The sequence below is a fragment of the Peromyscus leucopus genome, chromosome 17, assembly GCF_004664715.2.
Source record: "Peromyscus leucopus breed LL Stock chromosome 17, UCI_PerLeu_2.1, whole genome shotgun sequence".
In the NCBI taxonomy this organism is placed as follows: Eukaryota; Metazoa; Chordata; class Mammalia; order Rodentia; family Cricetidae; genus Peromyscus; species Peromyscus leucopus.
Genome location: NC_051077.1, coordinates 32,839,468 through 32,853,490, shown reverse-complemented (window position 1 = coordinate 32,853,490; position 14,023 = coordinate 32,839,468). Strand labels below are relative to the sequence as shown.

The following is a 14,023-nucleotide window of genomic DNA, read 5'->3' as shown; positions in this document are numbered from 1 at the left end:
ATAAATGTAATTTTTCACTTTTTTTTTTTTTCGAGATAGGGTTTCTCTGTATAGCTTTGGTGTCTTTCCTGGAACTCACTCTGTAGCCCAGACTGGCCTCGAACTCACAGAGATTCGCCTGCCTCTGTCTCCCGAGTGCTGGGATTAAAGGCGTGCACCACCACCACCTGGCAAATGTAATGTTTTTAAGCGGCCAGAGAAATGGCTCACCAGAGGCTTGGTTCCCAACACCCGCACGCCAGCTCTCAACCACCTGTAACTCCAGCTCCGGAGACGCTAACATCCACTTGTGGTCTCTGCAGACACCTTCACTCATATACAAGTACTTACCCAGAGATAGACAACGCCAATTAAAAACAAAATAAATCTTTTGAAGTGTTTAAAGATCTGCATGTATTAAGTCTCGTTATCCTCTCGGCATCCTGAGAATATCTGTTGCCATTGTCTCCTTATAGTTAAAGACTCTGAGTCACCAGTTAACTTGTATTTATTAAGTGATGAACCCAAGATTCAAACCCAGGCGGAGTGGTCCACACCTCATTCCTGTAGATGTGCAAATAATAAAAGAGTCATAGCAAGTCAAAAAGCTGCTCATAGTTATCATATAGTCAGAGAGACAGAAAAGACTAGAGAAGTCTTTCCAATGGCACATGCTTTAAATAAACCCACAGACTTGGTGACTAACTGTGTGTAGCTGGACGGCCAGCTCGCAGACTGGGTAGAAATGTGTTCACAACTGTACCGTTGCTCTCAAAGGAACACTGTGTAATCACATTTCTCCTGGTCAATTGGCCATTTGCGACAGATCAGGCTTCTGAGATGTTCTTATTCTCACTTGATTCTGAGTCCTTTGGAGAACTATTTACCTTTAACTCCTTCGTGTGCTCAAGGCCTCTGGGTCTAACTGACTCTTCCTGCTAGAAGATGTCAGAGGCTGGAAAGGAGACCTGAAGACTGAAGAGGTTAGGACTTTCATGTGACAGCATCCTCACAGCTGTAGAGCCTTCTTGCACTCGAAAGGTCCCTACTGACCACATGATTGGCTGTGCTCCCAACCAATGTGAGACGCAGGTAGAAACTCTAACGTTATTGTAGCAAATGCCTCTCGCGTTGCTGTACACACATTCACCACTTACACGTAACATGAGATTAGAGATAGTACTCTAAGACTGCTCACTATGAAAGCAAGAAGACCTGGGTTCACACCTCCAGCACCCACGTGAAAGCTGGACGCACTTGCACATGCCTGTACCTCTAGCATTGGGGGGCAGAGGCAAGTGGATCCCAGAACCTCTCTGGTCAGCTGTTTTTGCTGACTTGACAAGCTCCAGATTCAGTGAGAGCCCTTATCTCAAAAAATGAGCCCAAATTCTGTAGAGGAAGATCCGACATCAACCTCTAGAATACACACACATATACCACACACACAAAAGACTAAATAAAAATTTAAAAGAACATTACAGAGTAAGAATTATTTCATTATAGTGTGACATAATTAGTGTTAAAATTTTGCTGTTTCATTATTAAAATGTTTATGTTAGCTGGGCGTTGGTGGCGCATGCCTTTAATCCCAGCGCTCTGGAGGCAGAGGTAGGCGGATCTCTGTGAGTTCGAGGCCAGCCTGGCCTACAGAGTAAGATCCAGGATAGGCACCAAGCTATGCACAGAGAAACCCTGTCTCGGAAAAAAAAAAAAAAAATACGTGTGTGTGTGTGTGTGTGTGTGTGTGTGTGTGTGTGTGTGTGTGTGTGTGTGTGTGTTAGGCTTATACTACATGGTTTTTTTTTATTTTTGAGATTATAATATAATTACATCATTTTCCTCCTCCCTTTCCACCCTCCAAATTCCTGTGAATTTCCTCCCTGCTCTCTTTCAAATCCATGGCCTCTTTTTCTTTAGTTGTTGTTGTTGTTGTTGTTGTTGTTGTTGTTGGTGGTGGTGGTGGTGGTGGTGGTGGTGGTGGTGATGGTAGTGGTGTGTGTGTGTGTTACCGATTGGTGTGCTCCTCCCTGGGGAAGACAGTTTCTCCTGATCTCAGGACTCCTGTTCCCTAGGGGTCTTTGTGCATGACTGAGGCTTCCTGAGGCTTCTGTGTTAGCATGTCTATTGGCAACATCCTAGTTCAGGTCATGTTTAGGCAGCTCTGGTGGATAGACTTCATGGCTGTAGCATCTCTGGCATTTCTAGGAGACACAGTCTCACAGACGTTCTCATACAAAATCAACGTCACTTAAGTGTCTGACTTTTTGTGTATTTGACGTGAAGAGATGGAAGGAATAGAGAAGGGGTATGGGATGGGGAGAGAGAGAATATAAAACCAAGCTTGTTATCAAAAGACATCTTATTTAATGGATTCCATCTTTGCCAGTCTCGTTGAAATACCAAGTCACTTAATCTGTTTTCATGCTTTCCAGAAGAGTGTGCTTGCATGGGGTCGAAAAGCCATATTCCTAAGAAAGTAGTGTTCGGAGGTTGCCTTCTACAAATGAATGGATTATCTCACTTTATCCCCGAAATTCTGAACGGACATTGGGCCAGCACCATTTGCTTTTCTGGACTGTTACTGAGCAGCAATGATGGGCAACAATGCTACATTCTTGGGGGGGGGGTAATGTTTGTGTGGCTCTGTATTAAAAGCAAAACCATAATTCCTGACAGTAATAACGACGTTGGTCGTGCGCTAAGTCGATGGAGAATGTGTTCGAGGGGTCTTTCCCTAGAATAGACTTCGTCTGTCTGTCGGGCCCTTGCTTTATTTTAGGCTCAAGTGTATTGCCTGCAAAGGTAATTGTTTTTAAGAATGACCGTCCGTGGGGTCTGGAGACAGGGCTCCCACAGTGAAGAGCCCTTGTTCTTCCGGAGGACCACGTTTGATTCCTCACCCTCAGGGCAGCTCCAAACAGTCTTAACCCCAGTTCTAGGGGATCTGATGCCCTCTCCTGGCCTCCACTGGCGCCAGCATGCACATGGTACACACACATACTTGCAGGCAAAACATCCATACACATAAAATATAAAATAAGAAAGAATAATGGCTGACAGGTAGTGGGGTCCTCAACACCAAGCCAGAAAGAAAAAAAATATCACAGACTTAAAAATATCTCAGAGACTGGCTACCTGGGGTCATAGTCCCTTACATCGTTATGACTTAGCCTGTCCCTCGTCCAGCCTTTGACAATGGATCGCAGTTTATAAGCACTTTCTCATGGTGTGTTTTATTCGGCTTCTCCTCCCCCTCTGGCACAAGGACTAGCTCTCCCCTAACATTTACATATGAATCTTTTTACAGTAGCAACCCGGCTCACAGATACTACCTGGCTACGGATCCGGTCACAGGAGATTTGTACGTCTCTGATACTAACACCCGCAGAATTTATCGCCCCAAATCCCTCACGGGCGCGAAAGACCTGACGAAGAACGCTGAAGTGGTTGCGGGGACCGGGGAGCAGTGCCTTCCTTTTGACGAGGCCAGGTGTGGGGACGGAGGCAAGGCCGTGGAGGCGACGCTCATGAGTCCCAAAGGTACCGGCACCTATCAATTTAGGCTTCTCTTTTGACTTATATATATATATGTATGTAAAAAATATATATATGTAAAAAAAATCCGTGTGATTCCTGATTGTGTTTAATGCTGAGTCTAATGTTTTATCTCCAACTACATTCTGGAAAAAACTGCATCACATCTAGTGTCTTAAAAAACCATTTATCATGAAACTGAGAGAAACTAAGTTGATTTTTTTTTTTTTTACAGTAGATAGAAGGTTCTTGACTTTTTTAAAAACAAAAATCACCATATTGGTTTGGTTTGGTTTTGTTTTCAATTTTTCCAAGACTGAAGCCACCACTTTATATTATTCAGATCACGTACCTATTAAACTTCAGATTCCTTCATTGTCCGGGAATCTGCTTGTCATGAATGAGTCCCGGGCCTCCTTCAAAGCATCACTAAGCAACCCTATTAGCTCTTACCCACTTTGGAGCTGTTCAACTTTTGTTTCTATGCCATGGGAAAATCTGCCTGCGATGAGGAATTTGGGGAGGTAACGGGCTAAAATTCTATGTGATAAAAGCTTTGAAGGAGTCAAGATTGACTCCTTGCTCAAGCATTCTGCCATCCAGTACAATGGGTTTGGGTTTGGAAACTTTTTTATTTTCATTATAACTAGTGAGGATTATGTGAGCAAGAGCTGGAAAAAAAAATATTTGCTGTACTGAATTATTCATAATGGCAGATTTCATTGTAACAAGGTCAGCTAAATACTAACCTCAGCTCAGCTCTGTCTTTGTTGGAAGAATGTCATGACTATAAGCCGGCGCTAACGAAATCTGAGCCTGCCTCTGTAATGTGTGGCCTTCATTGGGACTGTAAATGTTATTTTGTATTTGAAGCAGACAAGGACTATGCCTGTGAGGTTCATACGCTTGATAGAGATTCTTAGAGCTTTGGATTCTTTGTTGTGTTTATTGACATAAATGTATTTGAACTGTAAATGCCTGTACGTGATTTTTTTTTTTTTTCCTTTTCTTAAGATTTTACAATCAGCAATCTTTGGTTGGTTAGTTGCTTGGTTGGTTGGTTTTTAGTTTGGGGGTTTGGGGTTTTTTTTTTGTTTTTTGTTTGTTTGTTTGGTTTGGGGTTTTAGACAAGGTTTCTCTGTGTAGTCTTGGCTGTCCTAGAACTCACTCTGTAGACCAGGTTGGTCTCAAACTCAGGAGATCCGGCCTGCCTCTGCCTCCAAGTGCTGGGATTAAAGGTGTGCGCCACCACACCCAGCTTTACAATCCGCAGTCTTACCTGCTACCTACCGCCTGTTTTATTAACAAGGCTAAGTTTTGAATTTGTCACTGGGCCTAAGAATTCAATCAAGATTAATCATTTTTAAGAAACAAAAAGATAACTCTTACTTCTCTCGGCTGAAGGGCTGGCGATTGATAAGAATGGACTGATCTACTTCGTTGATGGGACCATGATCAGAAAGGTTGATCAGAATGGCATCATATCAACCCTCCTGGGGTCCAATGACCTGACGTCAGCCAGACCGCTAACCTGTGACACAAGCATGCACATCAGCCAGGTACTGCAGATACCAAGCCAAGCTGTTTGTCTCCCTTCTGACGTCGGTGTACTCCGTCAGTAGCCGGTGATGGTACCGTGTCCAATTGCACTTATCAGGCGTGGGAGTGGTTATGATACAGCTGTTCTGTGTAAATGCCCATCAGGAGCTACCTACCGAAAGTTACCTTCTTCTGTAATTCTGCCTTTGATGAATCCGCTGAAATACGGAACAATTAGCACTAAGAAATGCTAAGCATGTGTAATAAAATTCCACTAAAGTAGCAGCATGGAGACACTCCAAAAAGAAACAAACAGCTTAAATCCCTAATCTTTTGATTGCATAGGCTGCTTGAGTACAAGAGAAAAACACTACGATTAGTCCCAAGGGGCTTATATTTAGAATTAGGAACTTAACTATTGGCCTGATTGAAAACACAATAGAATACTAATGTATTCATAACCTAGGAAGCCCTGGCATTTGGCTGTTATTACTACTACAAGGAGCATATGTGTTCATATCTCGGCGATATCTGTTGACTCGCTGCGTAGAAGAAGTTCATTTTCTGTTTGGCTAACACCGGCAAATCTTTCCATGCACTGCATTTTTAAATAAGATGTTATTTCCTGCATTTGTCTTCACTCAAAAATTGTAGCTTTGTTTTACCACGCTATTAGGGAAAAAAAAAAAAAAAAACAATTTTAAAACAGTTTATCAAAATTAAGGCTAATTTCCCTGAATGGTCTAATTTACTCTTCTAGCAAATTAACTGCCGGGTAGTAACTGACTAACCAGGTCATTTCTTTCTTTATGAAGGTGCGTCTGGAATGGCCCACTGACCTCGCCATTAACCCTATGGATAACTCCATCTATGTCCTGGATAATAATGTAGTTTTGCAGATCACCGAAAACCGTCAAGTGCGCATCGCTGCTGGGCGGCCCATGCACTGCCAGGTCCCCGGGGTGGACTATCCGGTAGGGAAGCACGCAGTCCAGACCACGCTGGAATCGGCCACCGCCATCGCCGTGTCCTACAGTGGCGTCCTGTACATTACCGAAACCGACGAGAAGAAGATCAACCGGATAAGGCAGGTCACAACAGACGGGGAAATCTCCTTAGTGGCGGGGATACCGTCGGAGTGCGACTGCAAAAACGACGCCAACTGTGACTGCTACCAGAGTGGAGACGGCTACGCCAAAGACGCCAAACTCAACGCGCCGTCCTCCCTCGCTGCCTCCCCAGACGGCACGCTGTACATCGCCGACCTGGGAAACATTCGGATCCGGGCCGTGTCAAAGAATAAGCCTTTGCTCAACTCCATGAACTTCTACGAGGTCGCCTCCCCGACTGACCAAGAGCTCTACATCTTCGACATCAACGGCACTCACCAGTACACTGTGAGCTTAGTCACCGGTGACTACCTGTATAATTTTAGCTACAGCAATGACAACGATATCACCGCTGTGACAGACAGCAATGGCAACACCCTCCGAATCCGCAGGGATCCCAATCGGATGCCTGTCCGGGTGGTGTCTCCAGATAACCAAGTGATATGGCTGACCATAGGCACCAATGGATGTCTGAAAAGCATGACCGCTCAAGGGCTGGAACTCGTTTTGTTTACTTACCATGGCAACAGCGGGCTCCTGGCCACCAAGAGTGACGAGACTGGGTGGACAACATTTTTTGAGTAAGTATATGAAACTTTTACTCTAATTATAGAATATTGATATCATAACAGAGTCTGTAATAATATTGTGTGCTTGAGTTCTGATGGGAACTATATTATTGAGGTCCTAAAGTTTCTATAATTTTTATAGTCCGCTTTAAAAAAAAAAAAAGAGGAAGACAAGATTATGAAAATTAGATGCAGAGCTTTGGAAGAGACCCATACATGTGAAACCCCTTGGAGATTAAATTTCATTTAGCTCCATGGTAAATTTACCTCTCCTTAGGAACTGACATTTTGCTCCTAGTACACTTAGCAGATTAGCCACAGACCTTTCAAAGAACAATCCGTAGCTTTAGTTTTAGGCCGAAACCCTCTGGGTTTGGATTTGCCTGGCTGATAAAGCTGGCTGTGGTCGGAGCTTTCGTTGAAGAAAAACTTGGAAAATCATTTCCAATGGCCTTGGCTGGCTACCTCAGTCCTGCCAGTGTTCTTCTTATCAAATAGAGGGCTTAGCTTTGCATAGTCAGGTACTGGAGAAGATAAGCTGCACTTTAAAGGGCTTTGCAACCCAAGGCAGAGCAGGACGTTGGCCACACTGTTTGAAAGCATGTGAGGAGGTGAGGAGGCTTCTGAAGCCGGGGAATCTGTGTGGAGAGGTGGACCAGGTGATACGCGCTCCGGTCACAGTTTGCGGGTCAGGGAGAGTGGAATGGGAATTTGCTGTTGTATGTTTTAGGGTGTGTGTACCTTACCGCCAGTGCCTATGTTAAACCGTTTTCGATGGCTCGTTCACTTGACTAACACCGCACAGGCTAGGAGGGGAAATTAGGTGCAGGGAGATGACGTGCTGACTAATGCAAACCAGGCCTCGGGATGCATATTTTGGGTCCTTTAGTGTGATTCCTCACAGTGATATGCTGGAGCAGAAGCATTTTCTCCGAGAACACGCCACTAAAATTACAATACAAGTCAGTAGAAAAAGTCATTCAGTACACAAATATTTTCTGTACAACTTCTCTGGAATGGCTCCTACACAGAAAGCTGAGTTCCCCTGTAGTGGGAACGGCTTGTCTTTTTTGACAGGTTCCCTTTTAATAAAGCAAATGTTCCCCCAGCAGCGTGGTTTTGTCGGAGGAACAAACCTTTCCAGTGGAATGACATTAAAATTCTGTTCTTAGCATGCCTTTCCCTTATTTCAGGATCGCACTAGGAAAGGAATAAATTGGAAGTTAATGGAAGGCACTTCCTTTTGCGGGGCTTTCAAAGTGAGAGCAGGCTGTGTCGCCGCCTCCGAAGAGGGAGAAGGCACAGAGAGGACGCGCAGCCATCAGATAGGCCTGGGCAGGAAAGCGCTCCTCATTAGAAGATCTTCAGCCATGGCGGTGCCTCGGGGAGGGTCCCGCTTTAGTTGGAAGCAGGGAGAGAAAAGCAGGGCTAAGTACGCAGTACTGTCTTAAGGCTCGAGCTCTGCTCTGTGGGCCGTTTTTGAACATGTCCTTGTTCGGTCCAGAAACTGATACTGCACAGTTCTTCGTGTGGTGACTACCAACAGACGAGCTGGAAGGCCACAGGATGGTTGACTGAGCGCCCCCAAATTCACTCAAGCCTGGGCAACCAGAGAAATGGGTTCACTCTATCAGCAAGGTAGATGTGGGACAGTTAAAAAAAAATTGGACTTTTTTTAAGAAATGATAGTGACACAAAGAAGACATACTCCTTTCTGATATATATATATGCATATATGTATGTGTGTGTATATACATGTATCTATGTGTATGTGTGTATATATGTATTTAACTATAACCACACACAAACTCTCTCAGGTGTATTTTAAAAGTATATTAGACCAAACAGGGTTTGCAAATTACTTTTCTAATAAAATTAACAGAAATACTGATTTCAAAGAAAACAGTTACATGTGTGTATAATCCCAGCCCTCGGGAGGATGAAGCAGGCTGTGGACCGAGAGTCTGAGGCCAGCCTGGACAGACACAGTGGGTTAAAAGCCAGAAGGCGCTCTAGAGCAAAACCTCATCTCAAATTTTTTAACTTTCAAAGTCAATGTATTGTTTATCTTCCTCTACATGTTTTCAGCAAAATTGTCATTTTAAAAACTGCCAAGAAGAAGCGTGTATACATTTTTGAAAAGGTACAGAAAAGTAGAGTTGCTACCCTAAGGAATTCGGAATCTCCAGGTCCGAATGAGATGGTTTCTATTGTTGTTCTTCTGTACGTGCTTGCAAAGGAGGCCGCTTCTTCCAAGGGTCAGAACCTGCAAAGCCCCTTTCCCAAGGCTCGAGCGCAGAAGGGAAGCTGGTCCTCTTGGGGCAGGCCTCCAGGACGCAGTCTCAGAACATCCCGCTTTGTCTGTGATCCTTGGAGGTGAGCAATGGGCAAACCTCGCCCCTGCTTCCACTCCCGGGAGCCTTGACCACGGTTTCTTACTGCACCCTGACCTTCACAAACAATTGCTGCCAGTGCCCCTAGAAGATAAGATGGGACCTCGGAGTCCCTGACAAGATGATGCAGTTTGTTTTTAGAGTGCTGGGACCTTTCTCAGCCCATCTCTGGGCTATCGCGGGCCAAGCCACTGGAGGGACCCTATGATCTGCACTTGGCCCAGCCAGGGCAATAAGCATGTGCTGTTTATGAATTACCCAGTTAGGAGCGGTTCAAGCCCAGCTCCGTCCATCTCTGACTCCCAGCGTTGACCTTGGCTCTCTGCTAGCTGTTGGTTGCTTGGCCCCCTAACCTTGTAGGTGCCTCAAGTGCTATTCATAACACTCAAGTCTCTTTGTTCTCACAGTCACACGATCGATCGGCTTGTGGCTCTGCCGCAGTGGGGTTAACTCCGTCCCAGCCAAGATAGAGCTGAGGTCTTTGACTGTTAACGTCACGTTGAACCGCCTGTCTGTAGCATAGTCCGGGATGGTCTTTTCGTGTTAGCAGCCATCCTTGCTTACCATTGAGTCTGCCACAGTTAGCCCCCCAGAGAGCGAGGGTAAATGAAAGGACAATAGTGAATGTCCTACATGTGTTCCTCAAGGGACTTGGGGAGCCAGCCTGCCTGCAATTCCGAGCCCAGAGCCCCGTTCCCTCCTCACCTTTCCAGCTTGCTTGTCTCATACCCAACTATAGGGCTTCCTCCTCATCTTCCTCATTGTCTCAGCCGTGACCGTGTTAACCCTTCCCCTTCCACTAGACACACCAGCCTGTGTCCGTCCTCACTATAATGCACGTGGGCGACTCGGCAGTTTTCCTCATGGACCCTTTCCCGCACAGCCTACAGAGAGCTGGCTCCCCAGGCCTTCCCCTGCTTCGGTAGTTACTAGTGAACTGATGTCCTGGTAATAGTCTGCTTCGTGTTTTTGTGGCCCTGTGTGTCTAAGGCAGACATAGAAAGACACTTGGCAAGTTCCACAAAGGAAGGGGTATGATGGCTTTGACGGTGATCAGGGTTTTACCAGAGCCACAAGGAGATTGTAACAGGACACACACACACACACACACACACACACACACACACACAATCATCCCCAAATGAGAAATACCTGTTTTCTATGACTTTCACCACACCAGTCCCTTAAGCTGGTGGACGGCCTATAATCATCTTTTGGCATAAATACCTTCTGTAAGAAATGGCAGTTTTCAGTCCAAATCCCCACTTCTTCGTGGCCAGATTCTCAGCTAGCCCGGTATCTAAAAAAGGTTTTGGAAATTAAAGCTTTTATCAAATAGAAACAGATGGAAGACCTGGAATCAATCGATTTGCCTACTGTAAAAATATGGTTACCAGAGTTCCTGCCAAAGACGTTTTAAAGGAGAGTGAGTTCAAATTACTTACCTTGAGTGTTCTCATTTTATCGATTTGTTGTTGTTGTTGATACAAACTTTAGTATGCCATTAGCATTTTGCAGTACTGGTGTGAGTACAAAGAAAATGGGAAAAAAAATTTTTTAATGCAAGCTGCTGTGTCTGTGGCTCTCACGACTCATGGAATGTTGCTGTGCCCACACCACGCTCCTCATTGCTTTTCATTGAAGAAAAATTGGAGGCAGACGCCAATGATGTAGACTTATTGCGTAGAGTCTGATAAAACCTAGCTCCCTGAAGCTCCTATGAAAAAACCTACTGTATAAATGATCTCCTGCTCTCTGGGATGGTTCAAACCCCTGCACCAATCATTAATACAGAAAATGTTGATATTTCCCATTTTTCTTGTCCATATTTTGATATTTGCCCAATAGCACTTGTTTTCTCGTTTTCTTTTTCTTTATAAAATAAGAGCCTTCCTCGGTTGTCTTGTTGTTCAAATAATTGAATGAGAAAAACAGAGGCTTCATATTGGTAGCGTTTTATTCTGAAATACTGCTTTTCAGGAAGGCAGCAAGAACTGTATATATAATGGGTTATGGTGATGTACCATACCTCCCAGTGATGAGGAGGCAGAGGCAGGAGAATTAGGAGTTGAAGGTACACCGGTCTGGGGTACACCCAAAGTTCAAGAGCAGCTTGAACTACATCGCAAGGTTCTGTCTCACAAAAGCAGGGGCTAGGGATAAACTCGTTGAAAGATTGCTTGGCAGACAAGGATAGGCTTTGGGATCCTTGCCTGCGTGGCAGAAAACAAAGGAAAATTAAAAAAGAAAGCTCTCCTCCAACCGAGCAGATACCCAGGGGGGAAGAGTGTGGCCCCTCCCCTGCCACTGTGAAGAAATAGGAAGCCAAGAGTTGTGAATCCTCTGTTTGAGAAAAGGCCTAGGGACTTCCGGCACTGGACAAGACATCCAACCCAGAAGAGATCTCACATGCTTTGTCAAATGTCCCCCGGTACATCAGGCTGCAGCCACAAAGAGCGGTCCTCTAGAAGCGGCTCAGATACCTCCTGCCAATAACTGGTTCCTCAGGCCCTGGACCAGCAAACGGCTACCCAGCCCCTTTGGCTTTCTGGCAGCACCAGACCAAAGACAAGGCAGGGGGTACCGGGGAGCAAGGCTGTTGCGCCCCCCCCCCCAGAAGAAAGCTGCTGGCTAAGGGGGCGTCCCCACTAAGAAACCTCTGCTGGTCTTCCTGCTTGCCCAATGTCACAAGAATGGCGGCCCTCTATCGCAACCTCAAGAGGAAGGCCAGGCTGGGGCAGCTGGGGCACAGGAAGACATACACCGCGGTGGCCTTCACACAGGTTGACTCTGCGTGCTCTGGCTAAGGTGGCGGAAACTGTCAGGCCCAATCTCGATGACGGGTACATTGAGATCCACCACCACTGGGGAGGCAATGTGTTGGGTCCAGAGTCTGTGGCTCACATTGCCAAGCTGGAGAAGGCAGAGGCCAAAGAACTCGCCACTAAGCTGCATTATATGTACACCATTAAGTTTTCTGTGCATAAATATAATTACAAAGTTACCCTCCAAAAAAAAAAGAAAAATAAATAAATAAAAAGAAAGCAAACATTTTTCCATTCCAATACAAGCACAGGATGTTGTACCAGGTACCAGAGAGGTTGGGGGCAGAGGGTGGGCGGTGCTGATTCCCTACTTGAAGTTCTCATCAGCACCAGTAAGATTGGCAAGTGCCTCTAATTTTTGGTACACGGATGGTTTTGTAAGCATAAGAGCCTTCATTTTCCAAACGAGACCTGGAGTGGTTTCTCTCCATGGTACTCGTGGGTCATTCTGTCCCTATTGTGACTGTTAAAAAATAAATAAATAAATAGCTGGCATAATACAGCATCTGATGGCTTTCGCTCAGCCTTGATGTCTCAGGGGTTGAATAATTATCTCTGAGTGTCTGAGTGGTTGCCTGTGCCTTCTCCTGACTTGCTGGACAGCACAAAGTAGGCCCACTGTGGGACTGTGAAGGCCCACTGTGGCACTCTTCTCTAAAAAGCCTAGTTGCATGTCTTTGGTTTTTTTGTTTTGTTTTGTGTTTTTTTGTTTGTTGGTTTGTTGGTTTTGTGGTGGTTGTTTTTCAGACAGGATCTTTCTCTGAAATCCAGGCATCTTTCTCTGCCCTGGAAATGGCTCCGTAAACCATACTGGCCTAGAACTCAGAGAGTTCCGCCCGCCTCTGCCTCCCGGGTGCTGGGATTAAAGACATGCACCACTGCCACCCAGCAACATATCCTACTCTTTAAAAACAATTACCCTGGACTATGATTTCTTGGCTAAAGGCATTCCAGAGGGACCACAAAGATCTCACCTGCTGCAAAATGTAGTATTGAAAAAGCTCATACCCAAAGTGAGACCATAGTTCTTGCACTTGAGTGCACACAGAAGCAAGCCTGGTGTATGGAACTGGGCGGTGGCATAAATTATTTACTAGTAAATGACATTTCGCAGCTCTCTGCTTGCTTGCCCGCATAAAATACAAGGGTTTGGGCACATCTAGAGGCGCTTCTTCTGGCTGAAGAAGAGGAAAACGTAGACGCAAAGCTATGAACTCGAACTGACATGCACATCAGCAAGTTAGTGGCAATTGTCCTGTCTTGGGAGTTTGGATATTTGGAGCTGTGTGTTTGCGGAGCTGTGTGATCTTTTGTGAGCTATATTCAGATTTACAGAGCAAATAAATGAGTTTCGGTGTTTGCCCGTTTCTGTAGGTATCTATGGGTCTCCAGCTCCTCATTTGGGTTTTTTTATTGTCCCTCATTCAAGCTTTGCTATTTCAGAACGAGCTTCTGTACCGTTTCTTTATAATGAACCTAACTCTGTGCCCATGGCACAGACCCACAACCCCCCCCCCACCCTACCCCACCCCCCCCCACCTATTCTGATACCCTGGGCGAGTACAGGAGAAGGGACCTCAAAGAAGAGAGGGGTATAAATGCCAGCTGGGGTACCCTTAGGGCCCTTTCTAATCCAAAACAGTACACAGAAGACACAAATAAGGTAGGAGAACTCAAGGGTAATTATTCCAAATTAGGAATGATGCGTCCTCGCTTGTCGACATGGAATCGGCTGGAATCACCCAACAGTGGTGTCCCGCTGTGTTCCTACACAGGCGTCCCTCTGATCACGACGGACTGACTGACGTAGGAACTGATTAGCGGTAGCTTCCACCTGACAGATTTGAGGATCAGCCCTCCTTTGAAAAGCATCTGACAAACTACAGGTCGTTGTTATTTCTGCCCGCACATTTCTGCATTAACAATTAAGTCCCCGTGTTACAAATCATGCCACTTAACAGCGAACGGCTCTCAGCCTCCCTTCGGTATTTCCCCCAGTCTTTCTTCCTTTGTGAAAGACAGCCTTTAGGAACTCAGGGCCGACGGTGGAGCGATGTCCTCAGCAGGTCACT

General features: G+C 45.5%; 1 protein-coding gene across 10 annotated transcripts in view; it reads left to right on the top strand.

Moving 5' to 3' along the window:
- The window catches only part of Tenm3 (teneurin transmembrane protein 3), a 727,726-nt gene that overhangs the window by 676,577 nt on the left and 37,126 nt on the right, over positions 1-14,023 (top strand). For all 10 annotated transcript variants that reach the window (XM_028854524.2, XM_028854525.2, XM_028854518.2 and 7 more), the window contains 3 exons: positions 3,290-3,522; positions 4,921-5,075; positions 5,871-6,745. In XM_028854524.2, coding sequence (XP_028710357.1) covers positions 3,290-3,522; positions 4,921-5,075; positions 5,871-6,745 — 1,263 coding nt within the window. The remainder of the gene's footprint in view (positions 1-3,289; positions 3,523-4,920; positions 5,076-5,870; positions 6,746-14,023) is intronic.